Genomic DNA, 25,416 nt, shown 5'->3' on the forward strand with positions numbered 1-25,416 from the left:
GGGATCGTACACCATCACACACCTGAACACATCTTATTCCTGTGTGCGAGCAGAATGAGTCACAGCCACGATGATGTGACCTGAGTAAGTTGAGTTTAACATGAGAGCGAATACGTTCCCCGTCTTCCGAGGTTTACCAGAAAATAATTTCAGGAAATTATTTAAACAACCTGGTGCACTGGCCTTCACGGAGAGCAGAAGATTAATGTCTGAGTGTGCTCTTTGTGACTTTCTCCCTCCTCAACTGCTGCAAGCTATTTTACACGGAAGACGAGAGGAAAGAATTGTCTTATTAAAAGGCTCTGTTAACTTTTAAGGTGGTTTCGAACCTGTTTATGTGACTTGACGTAAAACTTTTACCCACTCATCCGCAAAAGTGACTGTGTATTTATTAGGGAACAGAGAAGAAGAGAGCAGCGGTGAGTTAAAAATAGTCTTTTTGTTCTCTCTCAGGCCGCATCACCGCTTGATTTTTAAACATATCTTGCTGTTGAAGTCTTTATGTACAAAGGTCGTTCTCCAACTCCTCCATTGACATCATTTAATGTTATCAGAGAGCGAATTATAAAGTCTCACACGCACCGACGCTGAATAACAGGAGGTTCAGTTTCATCCCTGTTATGATATTCATGTATTCATCCATGCAGCTGTTATGAATGAAAATGTAAAATATAGATTGTGGTTGTACGAGAGGTTTTTAGGGGGGAAAATATAGACTGATGTGATTCCAGAAGAATCTCCTAAACTGCCTCAAATTGTCTCTTTCAGCATTTTCACAGTTTATTTAACAGATTTTCATTTTACAGTGAAATACGTTGAATCTCTCAGCATGTTTTACTTTGATGTTAATCTAACAGCATTTAGTTCAGACTAGAGCTGCAACGATTAGTCATTTTTTAAGAAATAATGTCCAGATTCTCTGATTCCAGCTTCTTAAATGTGAATATTTTCTGGTTTCTTTCGTCCTCTAAACTGAATCTTTGGTTCGGGACAAAACAAGACATTTGAGGACGTTATCTTGGGTTTTGGGAAACATTGATCATTTTTATGGACCAAACAACTAATCTATTCATCAAGAAAATAATCAACAGGTTAATTGATGATGAAAATAATCATTCAGACTCGTATCTGGCTGACTGCGAGAGAAATGGAAACCGCTCTTTCCGTTTCAACAACATGGTTTGAAGACAGGAACAAAACGCTGTCGTTGCTGCTTTTCATCAACTAATACTTGAACTTTACGGTACACTGTCATGCAACCACACATACCTTTGACTGTTTTTAATATATTTTTATGAGGTTTTTTAATATAGTATGCGCCCTACTGAGATGTTGACTTTTCCTTTATACATTCTAGACTTAATTTGTGAGCTGTGTCATATTTAATGTCCCCTTGTTCACTATTTTTCCTCCTCTCTTTTCACTGATGTTATGACTTTGATTTTGATACTACCTCTCCCTATTCCCCTCCCTTTCTCCTCCTCCTCCCATTCCTCCTCCCTCTCCTCCTCCTCCTCCTCCTCCACCTCTCCCCATTATCTCACCTCCTCCTCTATAATTGCGCTGTATCTCGGGGCAATGGGAGCAACAGGCTGTTGTTTCCAGTTTCCCTCTGCTCTCTAATTATCCCGCCTGAAAACCTGATGAGAAGTCAGACAGCCGGCTAAATGACAAGCAGACACTCGCAGGAGCGCACACACACAAGCGCACATTTTTAAATTGTTTATTTGCACCCAGTGACTGAGATGAGTATGTACAGAAGATGATTCAGATGACACAAATAAATAAAAACTATCCAGACGTCTGTGTCGACAGCAAAGAGCTGGAGATGATATTCTCAGTTTGCTGGAGCAAATTCTCACAGTGGGTTGTTTGTTTTCCTCTTTATTAGATTTAAATTCAAGAAAAAAATGTAGTTTTTGTGGACACAAACTACCATGAAAGGATTATGTGACATTATGGGCTGTATTTTAATTGTGAAAGTGCAACCACAAGCGCAAGGTGGTAGGTCAGATTGTGTAGGCGTCTCCGTGCACACCTGCTGTTTTGATTAATGTGCAGCAGCGACGTGTAAAAGGTCTGAGTGAAAGTGAATATAGATCAGCAGGTGTGGTGGTTATTAAATACTCTCTCAGCCAATCACATCACTGCTCTCACAGCTCTGGAACAAGTTGTGCCAATCACAAGCCGTGTTTCCATTCATCTATTTTTATGCGCATTTTGAAGTTTCGCATTAAAAAAGCTTAATGGAAACGCCAAAATTCAAAAAGACACTTCCTCAGTTTTGCAAAAAAGATTTCATGCTCACCTGAGGTGGATTTTTGGAAATGTCGAAAAAGAGTTAATGCATAAAATGGGTGATGGAAACACATTTGTTGGATAAATAATGACATAGCGAGCGTTTAACTCACATGACTGATCAGTTGTTTCCACTTTCGGCGTCATCCTGCGTCTCCAGACAGCATGAAGCATGGCCAATACTAGCTGACATGAAAAAACGATTACAAGTTGTCCAATTGAAACAAAGACCTCTCTCCATTTTTCTCTCGTCAAGGCAATATAACTATTTGTTTCGTTTCCAATTGGCAACCTCTTCTTCTTCTACTCTGTTTACTGACGGATTATTTAATCCTATACAGCATTTTCTGATGAAGCTATGCGTTGCGTAGCCTAGTTTATTCATTTCAAACCAGTTGATGGAAACGCACCTAATTCACATTTGCTTAAACTTGTCTTGCAAATCTAATGGAAACACGACTACAGTTAAACGTGATAACGACAACTCAACAAACGGAAAGCTTTTCTTCAGGAAATGTCGGGATGGTTCAGAGCATCATGACATCAACACACATCACCACAAATCTGCAGCCAAAGACAGATGGAGTAGTTGTTTTCATCAGTTACTATAATGATAATGGAAATATAAAAGAAATTGATTTCGTGAAGCCACATATATGATTACATCGAACCAACGCTATTTCAGCAATAATTCTAATATATTTCACATCATACATGGTTACATAGTTTAGTAATTAAAGCTGGAGTGTAGGACTTTTGTCTCCCCCTGTTGGCAGTACTCACATAAACACTATCATAAGCTCTGACGTTGCCTACTTCAAGTTAGCAGACAGCTAACCGGAAGTTAGCCAGCATGGCCGTCAGAAGTCTGCATTCATATGGTCAGTGCAGGAATGTCAAAGCCAACACCAGATTAAAAACTCTGGTAGACTGTGTATTAATCTGCACACAAACAGAAAAGTAAAAATGTCAATTTGTAGTTTTAGAGGGAGTCATGCAGTCTCAGACAGGAGGCTGGAGTTGGCATCATGCAATGAATCTGCAATTAACGTTCACAATTGCATTTCTAACATAAAGTGTGTATATATTTTAGAAAGTTCTAAGAATTTAAAAGACGTTTGGTATCATTAGTCCAATATAGCATTCTCCTCTGGCTATTGGGTCAGTTTGGTTTAAAACTGGCGTGATTGTGCGCAGCTTACTGTGACTATGATCTATATTTTTGTAATAACAAAGTATGAGCTGTCAATGTGTAATGTGTTGTACACTACTCACAGAGATGAACCTACAGAGAATTATCAGCAACTCTGCATCGGCTTTTAGGAGATTTATACTGAGTTTCAGCTCATTGTTTAGCTGTCCGACTGCTACTTTACTGTTTTGGTTCACTCTCAGCGCTCTCATAGCGTTATTTTTGGCCACAGCAGGCAGCTGTGATCAGAGAAAAAGCTCTAAAAAGCCACTGTGCACTACCTGCTCAGCACCAAACTGCAAACAGACACAGTTAGCTGTAGACTAGCTGGTGAACATAGTGGAGCATTTAGCAGCTAAAGAGCCAGATATTTCCCTCAGGAGTTGGTAGAGAGCAAAAACAGAGCTAAAACAGAGTGAATATTGGACTTTCATTCACCATGTGGACAGAAACACGACTCCAAATGAATGATAAAGTTGCTCCGTAACTGCTGGATGTGGAAATAATCAACTGTTTGCTAACAAGTTCAACATATCAACTTAAAAGGTGATGATATATCAGTGTTGTGTGTGTGAAAACAAGTGGACAAAAACATCAGTTAATGCAGGTTTAAGTTATGTCGTCACTGTGTGGTTTCAAGTCCTACACTAAAACATCATGTATCTGGCAACCTGAGGCCTGGAGACGCTGAACAGAAACAGCGGGCGGATGAATAAACTGTTGTGTATCAAGAAATAGTTCCCGCACATAACTCCCCCTAAAACTACAAACTGAACGACACATAACATGTTAATTTTAGTTTTAGAGGTGTTGGTAGGTGTATTTTTGAATGTTAAACAGAGTAAAGCTAACTGTTTCCCCCTGCTTCCAGTCTTTATGCTAAGCTAAGCTAAGCTAACCACATCCTGACTCCAGCTCTGTTTTTCTCAAAATGTTGAACTTTTCCTTCAAAAGTTTCAGCCATGATTGAATCAGATAACATCTTTACAAGTTGGGAGTTGAACCCGGGTCAAGATTTTACAGTAAAGAAGGTAAAATCCCACACACATAACAACATATTAACACACTGCCTGTTCCCGCTGTGCCTCTTCCGTTCGTGGTGGTGAAACCCTCACTTCCTCTTGCTATTTCCATTTCAAGACACCACACTCATTTCAGAAGACTTCACAAGATCTGGTGGAGCAATTATCAGGGAAACCCAACCAAAAGGCTGTTTCTGGAGCACGCCATAGAATCTGCATCCCAGATGTTTGGATTGTCCTTGTTAATATCTTTATGAATTTGGTTTACCGCAACAGCCTCTCTGTGGTTAGAATGGCAGAAAGACAGCGATTGAGCTTCCCCTAAACTGGGCCCAAAAAAAAAAGATGAAAAGGCAGAAACAGGGGGTCCACCTTTTCTTTTGTGGTTGTCATTTTCCTGTTCGGTGTACAGTATTTTATTTCAGATGACCTCAGAATAGTCTCTTAAAGACTGCAGGCAGCTCCTCAGCAATTCAATCCAAAACAAATATGCTGAGAGTATTGTCTGCCAAAGTAGTAGAGAGGTTGAAAACAGCACGCTTTGGGGGCTAAAACGATAAATAGTGGAGAGAAATATTATTAGATTAGATTTGGGCTGAAAGACATATTAGAAATATGTCTTGCAGCCCAAGGATGTGAATCTGACCTAACTCTTCACGTTTCTGTATTCAATTAACGGATTGTATTTTTGTTTTGTCTCTCACAGATGGGTGAAATGCTGCCGCAGCATGAGACAGGGACATGCACGTGCTTACACACACACACACACACACACACACACACATAAAGTGTACACATAAAGAAATCTTCATACAGGCAGGGTGTGAAATATGGGGGGGCCTAATGAACGTATACATAATATTCTAAAAAGTATTCCTATAATTTGTATATTTGGACTCACATCTGTGTGTATGGAAATAATTCTTGTGTGTGCCTTGTAAGCCAGTATGGGCTGAGCGTCTTGTTGTAAAATAGGGCCCTCAGTTACTTTTAATGACATGTTTTGACAAACACTAATATATCCAGATCATGAGAGCCAGGGAGTTGCAACATGCACTGCCTCTGGTGATTGTACCAACTGAAATGTAGTTCGGTGAGGCATTCCCAAACTTTTCCATGCTAAGGACCCTCAAATAGCTAGAACAGAAAGTTTTCGGTGTGTGTAACCCTGTGCTATGTCAATGACAATAAGTGGTAGAGTGTTTTTGGTCTGTGACCTGGGAGATGATGAAAATTAATGGCACTTAATTTTATTGTAGGCTACTTTAAAGGATAACCTGCATGCACCTTTGTAAGAATGCAGAACAAAAAATTATTTTGGTTTGATAAAAATGACAAGTTGGACTGAGTATGGACTAGTTTTATTTCTGAAGCTTGCAAAATTAGGCAAACTGGACTGAATAATACATGCATACAATATGAGTCAAGTATGAAAACATACAGAATATACTATTCATGTTTTCCTATCATTTGTATATTTGGTCTCACATCCATGTACATGGAAATTGATAGTCTGCCTTGTAAAGCCTTGTTTGTGCATCTATTGATGCAAGACACTACATTGATATCAGAATACAGACACTCATCTGAGTAGATTTTTGTTGTTGGACATAATTTAGTCCCAGTAAATGTTAATATATTTTAGGACTATTTAGTTGGACATATTTTCAAGTATAACTATATGATGGTCAATTTGAGAATTTATCAACAGTCATGTAAAAGTCATTTAAAAATCTGCAGGGAAGTCTAGTTGCAGCCATGCCAGCAGTACAAGGAGCAGAAATGTATCTTTGTAAATCAATGATAACAAAAAAAATATAATATCATCTCTGTTTGACATTACAATCAGGTGTGAGGTCTCCTGTAGGTTTAATCTTGGGGTTAAGGCAAAGATTAGCTTAATAAACCAATGTTTAGGTTGTGGTTTTGCTAGCTTATCCAAAAAGTGACAAGACGACCCAGTGTGAGCTTATCCAAAAAGTGACAAGACGACCCAGTGTGAGCGGACGAGAATGCACATCAGGCACACAACACTGTGTGACGCAGGACGTAAGGCAACGCCCCGGGTGAAATAACAAGTTTTTAGGGAGTCCCAGCTAACTTTGGTTAGCTAACTTTTAGCTAACTTGCATCTTTGCCACAACACTAGCTTTGTTGAGCAGGCACAGATAAATCTTTATCACTGCCTATTAAGTCTTCATTGCTTTATTTATTTAGTCTTTATTTTTATTTATTTATTTATTTATTGCATGTGTTGTAATTTGAGGCTCTCTGTTCTTTGTTTTGATAGCCAGTGCATGTGAGTCCTTCCGTGTCCAACATGGTGGCCGCGTCACAAACTTTCTAAGATTACAGCTAAACACTAAAATATGTTTCTGAAAACATTTGAGGCGAGAAGCAGGCAATGCAGTCGCATAATCTTGATCCATATTTGATCAGCACTGCCTTGTTTGACTGTTTGATCTAAGTTTCGTGAGCTTTTCCAACCTAATTGAGTAAACAACGCACACATTTGTTTTGGCCTGACATGCTGGTGCTGAATGAGGCTGAATGTCATATATTGCACCTTTAAACACAGCATCCCGTTTGTTTCTTATCCGTGTTGTAAGAGTGATATCAGTGTTCTCAATATTGATGGCTAGCATTCTCAGTAAACTTGCTCGCCATATGCTAACTGATGCACTGATGCAAACAGGATACACAACAGGGACTTTTAGTTCCAGGTTTAGTTCCTGAGATTAGTTTCTCTGGTTCCAAAGTACCTGGAACTTTTGGTCGAAAAGGGGCTAAAGTGTCTCCTGTGGTTGTTGAACTCAACTGAGTTTATCATTTTTAACCTCACAGTTATTGGTGTGGTCAATGATTCACTTGTGCTATAGCAATATTTTCTACAGCAGCAGGATAACGCTCACTTTGTTGCTCCACATGGGCGCTCATGGACGAAAATATGTACATACAAAACAGACAGGGCTGCTCCATATGTGTGGTGGAGAGCTCCAGAAGGAAGAAGAGGAGGGAGAGACTTAAGATTACAAGGAGAATAGAAAGAACAGAAAGACCACAGAGAGAAGGCATGACATGGGTCAACCAACGGTGGAGGAGGTTTTGATTAATGACATTCAAACTGTGGAGGTGTCTCACTGCAGATCCAGCCTCCCCTGTGAATCCTCCTCCTCCTCCTCCTCCTCCTCCTCCTGCTCTCCATCTGTTATGATACAGCTCAATACAACCACTCACACTATTCTCCCTCCGTATGGGAACTGCAGCAGCCTCGGAGCCCCTCAGGATACAGCTCAACACCCTGAACCTGGGTTTAGTTTAGCGCTGCACCTGGGTGGCAACAGATTCCAACATTTACCTGACTGGATCAAGCGGACATTTTTTTGGTGCAAACTTTAGGAGCTTTTTTTCATTTGTTTTAAAAGGAAGCCTTTTTCTCTGTTTCGTGTGTGAGTGGTGTTGTAAATATCTTTGGGCTGTTCTCTGCTTTTTTTTTTTATGACTGGAAGAAAAGGAGCTGCTGTGAGGAATTTTACGTGAAGACTGAGGTGCTTTCGGCAGATTTCTCACCTGGACGCTGAGGAAGCAGGCAGGATGGACTTCACTTACTTTTGGTTCCTCACCACAACTCTGATGTTGATCCACCAGCATCAAGGTAAACCCATCTTCAATATCTGTTTTTACAGATCCTGTTAAGTTCGAAATTGAGAAGAGAAACATTAAGAGCATGCTCCTGAATTTAGTTGCTACAGACTCACTTTTACATTTAATTGCACTGAAATCATCTTATTTGAATGTTGACATCGTTTTTATTACCTGTGTTGATTTTAAAGCTTGTAAAATTTTGTTCAAAAAACTTATTTCTGACAAATAAGGGTACAATGTACATACTATTTAACATGTAGTAAGTATTTTGGTTGAGAAAATCTTTTACAGCACACATATAGTACATTGTGTTTTGGAATATAACTTTTATTTTCTATACACTTTAGAGACTTATTTACCATCAGAGATCCTGACTATGGAGCCCCGAAACCAACAAAAGGTTATAAATGAGTCAAAAAGACATAATTTGGTTGGTTGAATAATAAAAATGGAGTGCACAAAGAAATATAATAATAAATAATAATAATACATTTAATTTGCATCACACTTTTCAGTCTTATTGAAACTGAAAGTGCTACAGTATTAATAACAGAACACACAACATAAAGAAAATAGTAATTAAGATGTAAAAACCTTCCTGAATGAATAGAAAGGTTTTTAGACATTTTTTAAAAGAGACTAGAGTCTGTGCTGCCCTCAGATAGTTAGGAAAGCTTTTCCACAGGTGTGGTGCAGCAGAACAGAAGGCTTGATCCCCCATGGTGCAGAGCTTAGTGCTGGAGGCCCAGAGGAGCAAGCTGCTGGCAGATCTGAGGGTGTGGGTGGAGGTTTGTGGTATGATTAGTTGGTGTAGGTAGGGAGGCGCACGTCTGTTGATGGATTTGTATGTGAGTACCAGGACTTTGTAGTCAATCATGAAGGAGACAGGGAGCCAGTGCAATGAAAACATAATTGGTGTTTTATGTTTGTGTTTTCGCACTCTCATCAGGATTCTGGCAGCACTGTTCTGAATGTACTGGAGCTTCTGGATGCTCGTGCCAGGGATCCCTGTGAAGCGTGCATTGCACTAGTCCAGTCTTGAGGAAATAAAGGCATAGACAAGTTACTCCCCTTCTGTCAGGGTTAGAGAGGGGCAGAGTTTAGAGACATTTTTGAGATGGAAGAAAGAGGTTTTGCATAGATGTCTTATATGGTCATCAAAAGTCAGCTAAGGGTCAAACATAATGCCCAGATTAGTGACTGAAGAGGAAAGGGGGATGTCCTGGCTGTCAAATTTGAGATGAGGTATGAGGGATTACTGAATGTGGTGTGGAGGAACTAACTGGAGGAAATTTGTGCTCATCCAGGCCTTAATCTCCTTAAGACCGTTGCTAAGGCATGACATGGCTGTAGAATGGCTTGGGGCAGTTTTGATGTACAGCTAGGTATCATCAGCAAGGGGTAGCATGTAGAGGGTAAACAGGATGGGGCCGAGAACTGATCCTTGGGGAACACCACAGCTGACAGGGAGTGATCTAGACCTGCATCCTCCCTGTGAGACATAATCAGTCCTACTGGAAAGGTAGGTCTGAACCCCCCAAGTGCAGAGTCTGACAGTCCAATGGTGGTGTTGAGGTGCTCTAAAAGGATAGTGTCAAATGCAGCGTTCAGGTCAAGGAGAATCAGAAGAGATTCTCATGCATCAGCTGCCATCAACGGGTCATTCATAGCCCTGAGCAGGAAAGGTAGGTTGGAGATAGGTCTGTAGCTGGCAAGAACTTCTGGGTCACCCTCATATGAATGATGAGGGGGTGGATTACTGCCGAGATGGAACACTAACTAGTTTGAAGGGAGAGGTTGACAGTTTGGGTGATCAGGGTCTGAGAATTGGGATGTATGATTTGAGCAGAGCTGTGGGAATTGGGGTCAAGGGCACAAGTACAGGGTCTCATCTTCCTGAGGATTTCCTCAGTGTGGTGCTGTCTGATGCCAGTAAAATGGAGTAGAGGCGGCGAGCTACCCAGACAGAGGGTCGATGACAGGAGGAGGCAGAGAGGAAGAACTGGACATCAAAGAGCAGATGTTGTTGATCTTTGCTCTGAAAAAGTCAATGAATGACTGTTAACTGAATGTTACATTGCTTTTCTATAGCCTCATTTGGGGAAGATGATTGTGGCTTCAGGAGATGGTTTATGGTGGAAAAAAGATGCTTAGAGTTGTTATTAACTAGGTTGGAGTAGAACTGTGACCGAGCATCTTTAAGGGACATTGACTCAGTCCTTTGATGTTTATGGAAAGCCAGTTTATTGACAGCAAGCCCAGACCTTTTGAAGTGTCGTTCCAGGACACGTCTAGCTGTCTTTATTTTCTGCAGGTCATGAGTGAACCAGGGAGCAGAGTGTGAGAAATTGACCTCACACATCTTGATAAGGACATGAAGATCAAAGAGATGTATTGTAGAGTGCCACTAGTTCATCCACTGATGCAGAAGCTGGACAGGTGATGTGCTGGAGGTCCATTGTCATGATGGCTGGGTCAATGCTTTTCCAGTTCTGAAAAGGTATTTGACACTTAGGTTAGCAGGGGGAGACAGGAATGTCAAATCCATTGAGACCACCTTGTGGTCGGACACACCCAGATCCTAGACCTGTAGGTTATTGATGGGGGCCGACAGGTCAAGTGTGCCCCCTGGTGTGAGCAGAGACATCAACATGCTGCTTCAAGCCAAGGCACTCAATCAGACTCAGACACTCCATTGCAAAATGACAGGAGGGGTTGTCAACATGTATATACATATCACCAACAATGTCAATGTTGGTTGACTTGGAGCAAAGTGAGGTGAGGAGGTCATGTATCTCAGGGAGGAAAGGTGTTTGGTTTTTGCGGGGGGGTGGAGACGAGAAGCCTCGTCATGGAGTATGGAAGTTTACATTTTAAAATGAGGCATTCAGTAGGAGAAAGATCAAGCATTGGCAGGGGAGACAGTTTCAGTTCATCCCAGTGTATGATTGCTAAACCACCACCACAGCCAGAGCTGCAGGGTTTTTCCATGTCACTCTACCCAGGAGGGCAGGCCTCAGTGAGCACAGAGTAGACTCCTGGTTTATGCTAGCTTTCAGTCAGGTACATGAAATCAAGCCCCTTGTCCAAGATGTGGTCATGTATGAGGAGGGATTTATCAGTGAGAGATTGTGTATTAAACAGTTCCATGGTGGCAGGAGACAGAGCTGAGGATAGAAGTCACTGCAACCTCCCAGTACACTGTGATCCACTCCATATTTTGCATCTCGCCTGGTATAGGATAGTTTCTCAATGTTTCCAACGTTGATGCCCAAGTTTGTTTTGCTTCTGTATTCCACATTGAAACCGCGGCACAAGCCTCTATGGATGTAACAAGGTCTGTTTCTTAAAATCCCAAACTCTTGGCAGCGGGTTAAAAACCTGTTGTCGATTGTAATTAGGAAGCTGCATAAACTCCGTAGCTGTGTGGCGGTGTAGGACATCATAATTAAAGCTGTTGCATTGTTTGGGCCGAATGGCAGCGTTGGTAACTGCCACAGTCACAGTTACACAGTGGAGATCATTACAGCAGACATGAGGGGGGCTCCAGTTGAAGAAAAACCCCAGTCACTAGAGTCCGTTATTAACAGCGCAGCTCTCGGTGATTTCTACGCTGATAGAAGGTGCAGGGAAGCCGGTTGGTGCTTTGTGGTACACCTGAGCAGGCACTAAGCTTTGTACTTTTCCTTTAACCTCCAATCAGTTGGCAAAAAAGAGGTAAGTTAGCCTATGAAATTCATTTAAAACTTAATTTATTTTACATTTCTACTTGTCTTTCACTAGCAAATTTTTATCTATTTATGGGTTTGTACTGTAGCGCATTTAATCATTTTTCGATTCCCTAGTTTCCCCACCCAACATCCCCCAGTTTCCTCACTTAATCTCCAATTTTTCTCACGTTAACATGATAAAGAGATGGGTGTGTCCATCTATCTCCAGGGCAAGCACTGGTCCAAGATGGAAGAGTGTGTATGCGTGCGTGTTTTTGAATTTTAATTAGTTAACAAACTGTTTTATTTATCAATGTTTCTGTTTTATTTTTGATTTATCTCATAACCTTTTATTGACTTTTGTCAGTGTTGTGACTCCATACTGGAGGTGGTTACACATACAAAGTAAAACTGTGGTAATAATATACTACTGTGAGTGAAGCTTTTATGAAAAATTGACTTAGCACCTCTTAAATGTAAAAATAACAACAAAAATTCAGGAATGCATTTCTGTACATTCCAGGGATTTTAAGGTCTTATCACATATGGGAAATCTGGAATGCGTTTTTTTGATCTCACTGCCAGAGGTTTCACCTGTAGATTCCTGGCCGCACCCATATGAACCCACTGGATAACATGAAGGCATTGTTGGATTACAGGGAGCTTTTTTTATGATTTCTCAGCCTTGTCAGATTAAAGTTGGAGTGAAAGGAAAAGTTTTCTTTACTTGCTGCCAAAATGTCACTTGAGTTGAAATCATCTTTCATCATTTACATCTTTGTGCGTCAGGTAAGGCAGCATGTAATCGTCCTTTTTGTGGACAGATGGTTCAGAGAGTTGAGTTGGAGTCGAGGCAAAAAGCCAACCATGAATACCTTCATGTTGCCCCGGGCCATCAAATCCACAGGTCAAAACCTGGATAATGTGGTTTAGATTCTGATTTAGATTCAGATACTGCAGCTGTATGTGTTAAGAAATGTGTGGTAAAACCCTTTTCAATTAAAATGAATCCATTTTGAGTGACAGACGAGTTACGTAACACCCTGGCTGCAATAAAACCTGCATAATCCAACATGAGTTTGGTTGCCACTCCCTTGTTTAGGTGTTCTTCAGATCATAACCACAGAGAAACTGCAGATTGTTTCTTCAAGAACCCATAATTGCGTGTTTATGAACCTTGATAGTATACTCTCAGCAAAAGGTAGAGCAGAATTTTTTGATTAACTTCACAGTGGCAGCACAATATGTGAGTAAATTACGGTCTCTTGCTTAAAGTGGCACTCTATCATTTTAGTTTTGTAGCTCCATAAAGTTAGGAGACTTGCAAGAGATTAAAAAAGAACCATCAAAATCAGTATCAGAGGACTTAGAGCTCCTAGATTGGTTCCAAAACTCCAACAATCCTTCTTGCATTAGATCCTGCGATACAGGTAACATATTTTACATTGTACCAGGGAGTTCGAGTGTTGTGTTGCCTTTGTATTAGAGCTGTATTAGAGATTAGTCGCCAACTATTAAATTAAATTACTATATTGATAATCGATTAATCGTTTTGTCATTTTTTTTAAGAAACAAATTCCAAATTCTCTGATTCCAGCCTCTTACTGTGTGAATATTTTCTGGTTTCTTTAGTCCTCTGTGACGGTAAACTGAATATCTTCGGGTTGTGGACTGTTGGTCGGAACAAAACAAAACATTTGAGGACGTTATCTTGGGCTTTGGGAAACAGTGATCAACATTTTTCACAATTTTTTGACATGTTATGGACCAAACAACTTATTGATTAATCAAGAAGATAACCATCAGATTAATCAAGAAAACAATCATTATACCCCAGTTCAGACCTCTAAATATGTCAAATTTTCAAGTTTTTCAAGTATTAAGGTGTTACGCACCTTTCAGACCAGAAGAGTGCAGGATACATTAATATATGTTGGTACTGAGTGAAAGTACAGCAATTTATACTTCATTATACTTCCAAAATATTAGACTTGATGAAGTTGATGAATTATGAAATCATTAAGTGTTTTACTTAATCTTATAAGATAATAATTGTGTTTATGCTACCACTGCATTATTTTTCAGTAAATAAACAAACATGTAGCAAATTGTACATTTTAAGATGACAGCAGCAGAATTAAGAAATTAATTAGAGACAATAAAATTTAAAGCAATTAGTAACACCAACTGGCGTTAAAAGTTGCCTAAGTATCAATCAAATTGCAGCAGTGAGTCTCAGCAGGAACAGTGTCCACAGGCTAACAAGCTGACAAGCAGACATTCAGCAAGACAGAGTAAGTAAACTTTATTTATGGGGAGGCTTTTGACAAAGACAAAAGGCACCCCAGGGGGGCGCCGGAGAGTTGAAGGTGAGGCAAAGATGGAAGAATCAAAAATCGTCCTCCTCACGGTCATAACTCAAATCTGAAGACACAGACATGAAACAAATACTGATATCTATCAGTGTGACTTACACTTCCCGAGGATATCATTATCTCCTATGTCCTGCGTAAATAAAGCTTCATAAATCCACTTAGACATCAGAGAAAAAAGAGGCTGCAGAACTTGCCTGAGAATCATCACAAATTTTAAGTTTTTTCTTCTGAAATCAGTTCAAGTAGTGACTAATATGAAATGAAAACTTGAAATTTTACAATTTTTTAGTTCTTTGCTGTGACAAAACAGCTGTTTCTTGCTATAAAAACCTGCCTAAAGAAGAGGTTTGTTGCAAGAAAAAAAAAAAAAAGGAGGCCAGTAGTGTTCGAGATAAAATCTTGAGGCAGACTGGCACGTCGCCTGAGGAGAGGTGTGTTGCTACTTAGGTTGACCTTGTCATTATGAAATGGTGCTTGTGGTTTGCAGAGTCCTGACCAGCCCTAAATCCACTAATTTCCTCTTGTTCAACTCTGTGTGCTCATTACTGTCACAGGGAACCGCTCATCATGGAGGTGAAACGCTGACTTTTTCTCGCAACACTGAGCATTCTGAATTGCAGATCAACTCCATCAAGTTAGACAAACAGTTTTGTGGTCAAGTGTCTGTTAGTGTAAAACCCTCCGAGGAACCTCCAAGACAGGTTGTCTCTGCTGTTGATTTGCTTTCCCGGCTTTGACTTTCCATACATTTACATTTATATCCCTTTTCCACCTACGCTCCATTTCTCTTTCTCCACCACTGTTTTGGTCTTCATCTCTGCTGCCTGTTTTGTGTTCGTCGTGTCACAGCCAGACATCTGAGATCTATTACAGTTTGTTTCAGACAACAGTTTAAATCACAAGACAACACCAGTGTCTTTCGTTAAGCACCTAGGAGACTAAATAAAAACTAATAGCCCTATAACTACAGGAGTGGCTTGACTGAGCTAGTTAAAATGGAAATATATCTTGATGCGATCACTTCTTAAAACCTTGTTTAAACTTCAGAAATATTTAAACTGTGTGTTGTTGAAATTAACCCACCAGCTGATGTCACAATTTGAAAACTTTTCTACAAATGCTTACCAGTGGTGGCAGAAAAAATGTTTTTCATCAGGGCGGCGCCAGAAGAAAAGTCAGTGTTCTTCCTTAAAACAAAATGGTTTTATTGCCTGAATGTATTATCCAAACATGGCTGACCATTCAGTCCAATGAAAACTTTCCACCCAATGTAAAGGCTCAGAAAGCTTTTTCCACTTCCTACAGTATCATGGGTTCCCACATGACAGTTTTTGTCTCTTTGACTGAACCTGTTCAACTGTGACCTAAAAATGATAACATCCAAAACATCATTGGTGGCTTAAATATGTTTCAAATTATGATGGACGATCATCCAGTAATAGCTTAGTGACTGTAAAATGGTAGACAGGTATTTGTAGAGTTTAAAGGCTCGTGACAAAATCAAAATTTAAATTTAAATCAAACTTCGAAAAAAACCCAAAACAACACAAGAGCAAATGTGTAACATCAGCTGCTAACGTTAGCGTACCTGGCAAACTAGCTTACTAGCTAAAGCAGGAACTTAGTGTTTCTTCCAAGGCCAACATGTCTTTAGCTAACTTAGACCATATCCACACTGAGCCAGCTAAATTCATAAATACGTCTTTATTCTCTCCGTTTTGGCCCTCCGTCCAGACTAAAACAGCAGGCTTTTCCAAAATGGCCTCCAGAGTGTGTAAATGTGAAAACACCAGCTTAGCGTTGTAGTGTGTACAGGGAAGATGGAGCTTTGTAGAAACACTATCATATTGCTAACAAAACAGATAGTGGCAGCTTCACCGGAAGAAGAAGAGGAAGAAGAAGAAACACAGTGACATTTACAACAATGGTGGACGGGAACTCTTTATTGTCTACTTTGACTTGTTTAGCATTAAACGTAGCTACCTACCATGTCTCTCTGCTCAAACTGTTATAATCTGCTCGTAGTAAACTATATTTTAAGAAGCAGGAAACAGGAATAGAATACCAATTCTTCTTCACTGGTTTTCTGTGGTTGACTTGCTCATCTTACCCATTTTGGTGTTTTATTGTTGAGGGTGGTATTTGCAGAAACAAGCTGAATCTTCTGCAGTGGACGCATGGCGTTTGTGCATGAAAACTGTCTTATAGATAGACTTAGGGGGTAGCCCAGCTCAGGACATGAACAGGACTGGTCCAGGATGGTACTGTGTAAGAGTTTGGGGGAACGTTAGCAAATTGGATTGGATTTGGGAAAGTTTAGACTCCAGCAACCCCCATCCAATGTTAGATAGCGTTACTGTATGTCCTCATTGATCAGTTCTCATCCTCAAAGCCTTTTCTCTTATAAAAGTGAAACATAATGTTTGAAAATCCAAACAATAAATAATAAATCTAACCTTTGTGCTCCTTAACAAAGTGTGTTTTTCTGTTGCAGACATCCAAACAGAATTATGTTAGAATAACAGTCTGACCCTACATTTTTCCTGATAATATTGCACTTTAGGGCTAACTAGCTAACATTCACTACAAGAACAATACTGCTCCTTTATTTCCATGCTCTTTTAGCTTTAGCCGCAGTCTATTAGCATAATATCATGTATGTAGCCATCGATGTATGTGGACTTTTAGGACCCTTTTGCAGAGTTCACATTTTAAAATAAGGCTACCATTTTATACTAACTTTAAGTAACTAGGTCAAGATGGAAATCATGAACACCTGGGTTTTTAGCCATATCTGACTGTTTGCATTGAATCAGCAAAGTCATTCAGATTCATCCTCTGGGGAAAATGAATTTAATATCAATCCATCTAATAGTTATCAAGTTGGAGCAACCAGAATCTCTTAAACTGTGTTTAATATTAATATTATCAGTAGAAGCACTGATTAAATATTGGTTTCTTCTCGTAAACGCTCCTAAAATCATGATTGACATAAAATTAAGAGCAGACAGGAAGCATTTTTAGGCACAACGCCAGAAACATTATTTTTGAGCTTCGTGTTGAATATTTTTTCATTTTTTCAACATCATCTTTGCCTGTGATATATAATATCCAGGATCCAGTCTGTAAAAATGTTATCTTTATGTCAGCAGAGGAGTTGTGCTGACAACCATCCATCACTAATAGCTGTAATGAATTTATATCTCCCTCTTAAAAAGCTGGCGCCATGTTGTTTCTCGTCTAACCCCTCTGAGGGAGAGCGAGTGGTTCACACATGCATCCATGTACGGTACATCTATCCTCATGAGAACAATCATCCACTCAATGCCTTCATTATATATCCTCAAACATAAGTGGTTCCAAATCTTTTTGGCATGTGATTCCTAGAAATGAAACAGTGTCCGATTTCAACCACTTACTCAAGCTTCATATGTCTATAACCTGTAACCACTTTAGTCAGACAATGGGCCTCATGCAAGCTGCGCTGTTATGTAACTAAGTACATTTACTAAAGTACTGTGTACAAGTACAAATTTGAGGTACTTGTACTGTAGAGTATTTTCATTTTTATGCTACTTTGTACCTCTACTCCACTACATTTATCTGCCACTTATAGTTACTTTTGAGATTAAGATTTTACATGAAATAATACACCTTTATGTGAAAGGTGCTATATTAATAAAGTGTATTGATATTATAAAAAAAACTTATGTATTACTTTAAGTACATTCTGCTGATAATACTTCTGTACTTTTACTTAAGTAACATTTTGAATTCAGGGCTTTTACTTGTAATGGAGTATTTTTAAACTAGAGTAATTTCTACTTTTACTTAAAGGATCTCAGTACTTCTTCCACCACTACATGCAAGAACCACTGGTATGAAGAGATGTGCACGTGAGGGATTTAAGACAATCTGTGGCTAAATTTATGAGTTCAGACCTGTTACGACCTGTACGAGTCATGAACACAAGTTTAACTTAGGGCATCCTCCTGATGCAGCTGTTAAGCGGTGGATAAATTGCTTTGAGCATCACACAAGCTGCACAAAATGACTCGTTTCACTATCGGAATTTGATCCATTTGGTCCAATAACATTTGGAAAGTCGCATGATTAAATTATTTATCCCCATTTAAGTGAAATGCAGAGAGTTTTATCTGGCGGTGATAGGCTTAATCAGCGTTGTGTGAACTCGTTTGGCAAGAGCTTTAATGTAACGGATGTTCAGTTATATGTAAAAGTTCAGCACTGCAGGTTTAAATATGACATTGAAATAAACTAAAATGAAATATATAACAAACTTAATGCAAAATGAATATTCTGTGGCTGCCAGTTTGCTGAGAGGTCTTTTCGATGTGCTGATGTTTAGGTCAGTAGTCGTTGTCAACAGCTGCCTCAGTGTGTTTCTGCAGGTTTCTGTCCAGTATCATCTTGTGATGCAGCTAATGGTGTTAACATCACCTACTGTAGGCTGTAATATTCTCTCCTATAATATCTCTGTGTCACATGACCACCTCTCATATTAGAGCTTTGCTTTAGAAAGACGTTTTCTAGCATCTAACTTCATGTCAAAGGAACTAAAAACAGCCTGTAAAGAGACTCAGATGAGCATATTTTTCTGGCTGGACAGTCAGAGGACACAGTCTACAGAGATTTTAGTCAGAAAATCAACCTTAAACTGTAAAAGTGAGCGAGACAAAAGTAAGATTTTGAAAAACCCAAGTGGAAATAACCCCCTTGTTCTCATACTACAGTCTCTGGTCTATGCCCGCAATTAACAATTATTTTCATCATCAATCAATCTGTCAAATTGTTTGGGTTATAAAATGTCAGAAAATTGTGAAAAATGATGATCACTCTTTCCCAAAACAGTCCCAAGATGACGTTCTCAAATGTCATGTTCAGTTTACATCATTGAGGAATAAAGAAACCATGAAATATTTACATTTAAGAGGCTGTAACCAGAGAATTTGGGCAGTTTTTCTTGAAAATTGACTCAAAACAATTAACTAATTATCAAAATAGTTGGTGGTTCGCTGGTGGACCGTTGATGGAGAGGCGAGCGTGTCTCACTTTCTTCAGCAACAATAAATCTTTTCCAGCCTGTCAAGGGAATCCAAGTGGAGATGTTTGGGCTTTAACAGATCCAAATTAGTCTGTGGGTATACATTGGCCATCGTTTCGGCCTCAGCACCTTTATTACCTCCCAAGAATCCTGAGTCCACCAAGGCTAGAACAACACAAATGGACATGAAATGTTCGCTCGCGTGTTTAAACCCTCACAACCGTGTTCTTTAACCGCTTACACGACAGCGCTGCATACCTACATTGCCCGGCCATGTGCAAGCTGTGATACATGTGAGGAAGGCCGTTGTAGAGCAATAAGCGTTACTGAATTTCCGGCTTCTACCTGCAGAGCGACTCCTGCCAATCCAAACAGCCAGCACATGTATTAGGCGGCTGATCCGCCTTTATATTGTCAAATATTGTCAAACCCCGTGGAGCCGGGCAGACTCTCTCATAACAGGGCAAGAGATTAAACTTTGGCTTGGCAGTCTTCAAACAATGTAGGAGCCTGAACAGAGAGGGGTTTTTTTTGCCTTTTTTGTTCTGGAGCCCACAGATACAAACTAACTTTTGCACGAACACTTGCACATGTATATAAAGTATGCAAAGGTATACGTGCTTATGGGCATACAAATATTTCCCCTTTCCTTTAAATTATGGGTAAAGAAAGCATGCATCGCAATGAGGTGCTGCTCGGAGGATTGAACGAGTGCCAAAAGCAAAACACGTCTCGGAAAAAGTTGTATGTTCACTTCCATAAAGTGAGCTTTGTTGCCTTTAGCAAGGAAACCATAAAAACCTTTAGCTTACAGTCTGATGTCACATTCACTCACATAGAGGGAGAGGTTGGCAAACATCCAGGTTACACTTCTTGTTTTTAGGAAAGTATAATGGCAGCCGCTGAGCCAAAACTCAGCATAAAGGTGGAGATATTTGTGTAAAATCTTTAATTTTGAGTAAAAAAAGCTTGTTCCAATCTGGCCCGAGTTTCCTCCAAATCCTCGCAAGATTTTTTATTTCCTCTTGGCTCCCATTGAACATTAAATCACTTCATCATTTGTTTGAGCACAATGTGGCTTTCTAAACCAAGAGAACATTCTTTATATACATATATATGTGTATGTGTGTGTGTTTCTTTTTGGTGAAGTTAAAGCTCTGTGGCGTTAACATCTCTGTTCTCTTTATTAATGTTGTCTTTGAAATATTGGCCATGGCGGTGTGGAAACCACCGATAAATCTGATGGATTTCAATGTTTACCAGGATTGTTGTCGACGCTATTGGAGCACATACTGTGGTTTGTCGGTGGCAGATAATAATTGTGTGGTGTTAACGTCTTTTAGTTGGTGTTTTTGTTCAGGAGCAGCATGTTCTGACCACAGTGGGAGTTTAACAAGGATTCGAAAGATTATATTGCCTTGTTCTTCACACTGAGCTCGCACAAAGCGGGAAACGTAACCTTGGAACTGACTTCTCTTCCAGCACCTACATGAGATTCAATTTGTCGCTCTGAGTGGAATATCTCACCTCAACTTTACTACTTGGTGGATTTCCATGAAATTTGGTACAGATTTTCACCTCATCCCACTCCAGCAACACTTAACGTATAAACAATACCTTTATGATGAGAACATTTTCTTTTTCTTTCTTTCATTATGAGACTGAATCATAAAATGTTCTTTGTACCACAAATGTAGTACTTCTGTCCTTCTCCATGCACCTTGGAGGTGAAGCTATGTGAAGAAATCTCTGCTCTGCTAAACATCAAGACGCCAGCATTGTCACTGTACAGATACATAACATCCAACTGAACATCGGTTTATGTACATGTATGAAAAAATCTCTGTATTTTTTAGTGAAAAATGAGTGAATATATGCACCACATGCTCCTTGAAACGGGCTCAGTCTGTTTCATGGCTGCTCTTGCATTATTCACCTGCACACGCCTGCCTCAGGCACCCACACGTGCAGGTTATAATGAGGTCATCCGTCATTGGACGGGAGTCTTTTAAGTTAAGCTACAGGCCACGGCCTCATGTTTTTAATTTCTGAAATAATTTGTTCAGTTAATCGCTGCTGCGCGTGTGATGACTGAGGTGAGATGGAGGCAGCTACCTCACCGCCTTCTTACTGGCAGTTATAACAAGTTTCAGTGAGTTAATAGTTAGCTGGTGAACATAAATTAGGTATTAATAACATATTATCAGAAAAAATACGGATGTAACTGATCGTAATGTTGTTTAAATAACAGATGTGGAGAAGTGGAAAGCCAAAAGTAAGACAGAAAAGATAACAAGCGATGATTCATGATATTAAACTACATTGGCGAGGAATAAAAGTGTTGACAGCTGATGAGTATGAAAAGTTCTTTTCACTTTTCACTGTAGACAAACCTGATGGCTGATGATGAGTTGAGTGACCTGTCCATCTGTCAGCTCATAAAACTGGGAGGACATGATGAGTGATACTTCTGTATCAGTACAACGTCATAAATTCTAGATGTCTCAAAGGGAAGAAACTCGAACCGCCACACAGCTGGATGCAGAGTTTAAAATCTGTGAGGGATTGTCAGTTTGAGTTTGGTAAACTGTATATATTGTATGCTCAGTGTTGGAATGTAACTAAGTACATTTACTCAAGTACTGTACTTTTGAGGTACTTGTACTTTACTTGAGTATTTCCATGTGATGCTACTTTATTCTTCCACTCCACTACATTTCAGAGGGAAATATTGTACTTTCTGCTCCACTGCGTTTATTTGACAGCTTTAGTTACTTTTCAGATGAAGATTTGACACAATGGATAATATAACAAGCTTTTAAAATATAACACATTGTAAATGTGTTGTATTTTAAAAGCAGTGTGTAGTCGGGGTCACATTTCACATGTCCATGAGTTGTTAACAGCTCCACCAAATAGTGATTTTTCTCTCCAAAATTCTCACATGGTTTCATTTCAGTAAATGTTCAAATGATCCAATAGTTCACCAAAAATCAAAGATTACAGAAAAAGTCCAAAAACTGAAAACAGATTTGTGTATCAGAACTTTGTTTTTTCTTCTTTCCTCTCCCATTAATCATCTCACGACTCTTCAGATTTATCTGCTGACCCTTTGGAGGGGCCCCGACCCCTAGTTTGGGAACCACTGGACTAAACTAGCTAACTGTATATAAAGTAGTGTAAACTAGCTCCACCTCCAGCAGCTACTACAGTAACATGCTGCTCTAACACTGATGCTTCACTATTAATAATATAATGATGTCATATATAATAATATATCAGTCAGAGGGACCAAACCACTACTTTTACTGCAATACTTTAACTACATCAAGCTCATAATACTTATGTACTTTTACTGTAGTAGGATTTTTCATGCAGGACTTTTACTTGTAATGGAGTATTTGTATATTGCTGTATTGGTGCTTTTACTTAAGTAAAGGATCTGAATACTTCTTCCACCACTGGGTATACTTTTGTACTGTATATTTTTAAATGTATAGTTTATAACTGATTATATACTATATTAATTTAAATACTCTGTTCTGATTTGGTAGTTAAGTAGTTGATTTGTTGAGCAATGTGTTTCCATGCATCATTTTTCTTTTTCAACCCCCGATAAAGCTTTCCTCCGTTTTATTAGATGTGTTTTTATGCAGATGGAGAAGAATTAAGAGAAAAAATTTACGTCTAATTCAAATCTAATTTGAACTCTTCTGCCTCTGTTTCATGAGGGAATCAAGACAAGGGTGATATTTCCTGCACATCAGAGGACATTCGCATAAAGTTGAACCTTTCTCAGCTTCCCCACGTTGTGCCGTTCAGGTCTTTCAAGGTTCAGTTCACAAGAGATCCTGAGTCTGTATGTATCAATGGGATGTGAGAATGTGTGCATGTTTCTCCTACACAAGTCCTTACACTTAAATGACAAGATAATTTTCTCAATTTAAGGGCCCAAATATATTCAGTTAATCATCAAACAGGGAAAAGCAGCAGATCTCAGGAGTTTGGAAGGTCTGAAACGAAAAAATTTCTGTCATTTTGGCTTGAGAGGCGACTCAGGTGATTGATCGACTGTCAAAATGATTGTCGCTACAAAAATATTTTGAGAGTGGTGATAAAATGTTCTCAAATTGAAACAAATAGAGAATAAATCCTCGATTCCTGCCATTCATGACAACAACCACGCTCTAATATTTGAACCTAATCAAATAAATTTAACATAACACAACATACTCAAGTCTGAATGCAAATACAGCTCAGAGGATGTTGATGATGTTTTCAATATAAATATTTCAATAATTCAAGATGCCTGGTAGAAGATATTTAGAAAGAGCTATCTCAGAGTCAGAGATCAAGGCTGCAGTCAAGATGTTGGCGTCTGGTAAAGCAGCAGGGGAGGACGGTTATACTGTTAGTTTTATAAATGCTTTCAAGATGCATCGATTCCCTTCCTCACGTTATTATATAACGATATTACGGTCAAGAAGTAAAAGCGACAGAATTGTGTGTATACGTTATGAAATAGGGAACTCGTGATTGCAAGTTGTAAACTGTCACACGGGTAAAAACGGCCTGAGAAGTGACTGATCGATCTCTCTTCTTTTAATGTTCCCGCCTCATGACTCACTTAACTAATCTACTGGTCATGAACCTTCTCTATTATCTTTGTCTTTTATTTTATTTTATCTTAGTTTTTTTGGTATCCAAGAGTGATTCAAGTCATTTGTCAGTGTCATGATCTTTACCAAAACTATTCAGATAAGAGATTTTTTTTTGGATGTTTCATTCGGTTGAGTTTAAACACAAACCTGACTTTGGTTTGGGAAATATTTCAGTTTGGGTTAAAGGAATCCAGCTGTCGGAAGGAGACAGAATGCAAACCAGAAGTCTGTGGTGTGAATTTTTACACCGAAGTCAGACTACTTACTACTTTCACTTATTCTTCTGAGAGAAAGTCGTAAATAATAATAGTAATAATTTGTACTGCACTTTTCATTCATGGTGAGTCTGAAAGTGCTACAGCAATAAAAACATAAAAGAGTTAAGATGAAAACGCCTTCCTGAATGAATAGAAAGGTTTTTAGGCTTTTTTTTAGAAGAGACTAGGGTCTGTGCTGCCCTCAGATGGTCAGGAAAGCTGCTCCACTGGCGTGATGCAGCAGAGCAGAGGGCTCAATCCCCCCATGGTGCAGAGCTTAGTACTGGGAGCCCAGAGGAGCAAGCTGCTGGCAGATCTGAGGGTTGCAGATGGAGGTTTTTTTTTTTTTTTGGTATGATCAGTTCCTGTTGATAGAGAGGCGCCTGTCTGTTGATGGATTTGTATGTGAGTAGCAGGACTTTGTAGTCAATCCTGAAGGAGACAAGGAGCCAGTGCAATGAAAACAGAATAGATGTTATGTGTTCTCTCATCAGGATCCTGGCAGCGCTGCTCTGAATGTACTGGAGCTTCTGGATGCTCCTGCCAGGGATCCACGTGAAGCTGCACATTGCAGTAGTCCAGTCTGGAGGATATGCATAAGAGTTACTTGTCAGGGAAAAATAAACTTTAAGTCAATTATTTGTGCACTTCATTCATCAGCAGATGTTTGCTCAGTTGTCATCTTTAGTTAGTTGTCAGTACTTGTGACCTAAGTATTTAACTTCTGTCATGTGATAAAAAGGTGGTCTTGTATAAGAGGAGTTTGAGTTCTTTTGTCAAACTACTATTTCCATCGTCAAAAATGAACTTTTTTTGGCGTTTGAACAAATTATGCTGTCATGGAACTGACAGTATTTTCCTAAAATAACATCCGAACTTTGTAATTTCCTTATCAGTTATTGTTAAATGTTGGTATATTATGAAATAGGGGACGAGATAAAAATCTGAAAGTTGAAAATTGCTCCAAAACATTTCAACATCTGAAAGGCGAGAGCATCACTAGATCCCCCCCCCCCCCTCAGTCCGAGGATTTGAACCTGCAACCTTTTGCTGCTTGTCTAACCTCACCAGGATATTGCATGAGTGCATGTTTGTACATGTGTCTGTTTTTTCGGAGGATATGTGATGACCGTGGATGAAAAGCACAACATCTCCCTGCCAAATTGATTTGAACCCGTATCATTCTCCTCA

At 39.4% G+C, this 25,416-nt stretch overlaps 1 protein-coding gene across 2 annotated transcripts in view; it reads left to right on the top strand.

Annotated features, from left to right (window-relative positions):
* The first annotated feature begins 6,484 nt into the window (after nucleotides 1–6,484).
* Nucleotides 6,485–25,416, top strand: part of si:ch211-202p1.5 (uncharacterized protein LOC103909337 homolog) — a 35,836-nt gene continuing 16,904 nt past the window's right edge. Inside the window, exons 1-2 of one of the 2 annotated variants that reach the window (XM_044376197.1) lie at nucleotides 6,485–7,898; nucleotides 8,022–8,167. In XM_044376197.1, coding sequence (XP_044232132.1) covers nucleotides 8,107–8,167 — 61 coding nt within the window. In that variant the 5' untranslated portion in view covers nucleotides 6,485–7,898; nucleotides 8,022–8,106. Of the gene's footprint in view, nucleotides 8,168–25,416 lie in introns of both variants that reach the window. The other variant, XM_044376196.1, reaches the window with a different exon arrangement.

The sequence above is a fragment of the Thunnus albacares genome, chromosome 16, assembly GCF_914725855.1.
Source record: "Thunnus albacares chromosome 16, fThuAlb1.1, whole genome shotgun sequence".
NCBI classification, from domain to species: domain Eukaryota; kingdom Metazoa; phylum Chordata; class Actinopteri; order Scombriformes; family Scombridae; genus Thunnus; species Thunnus albacares.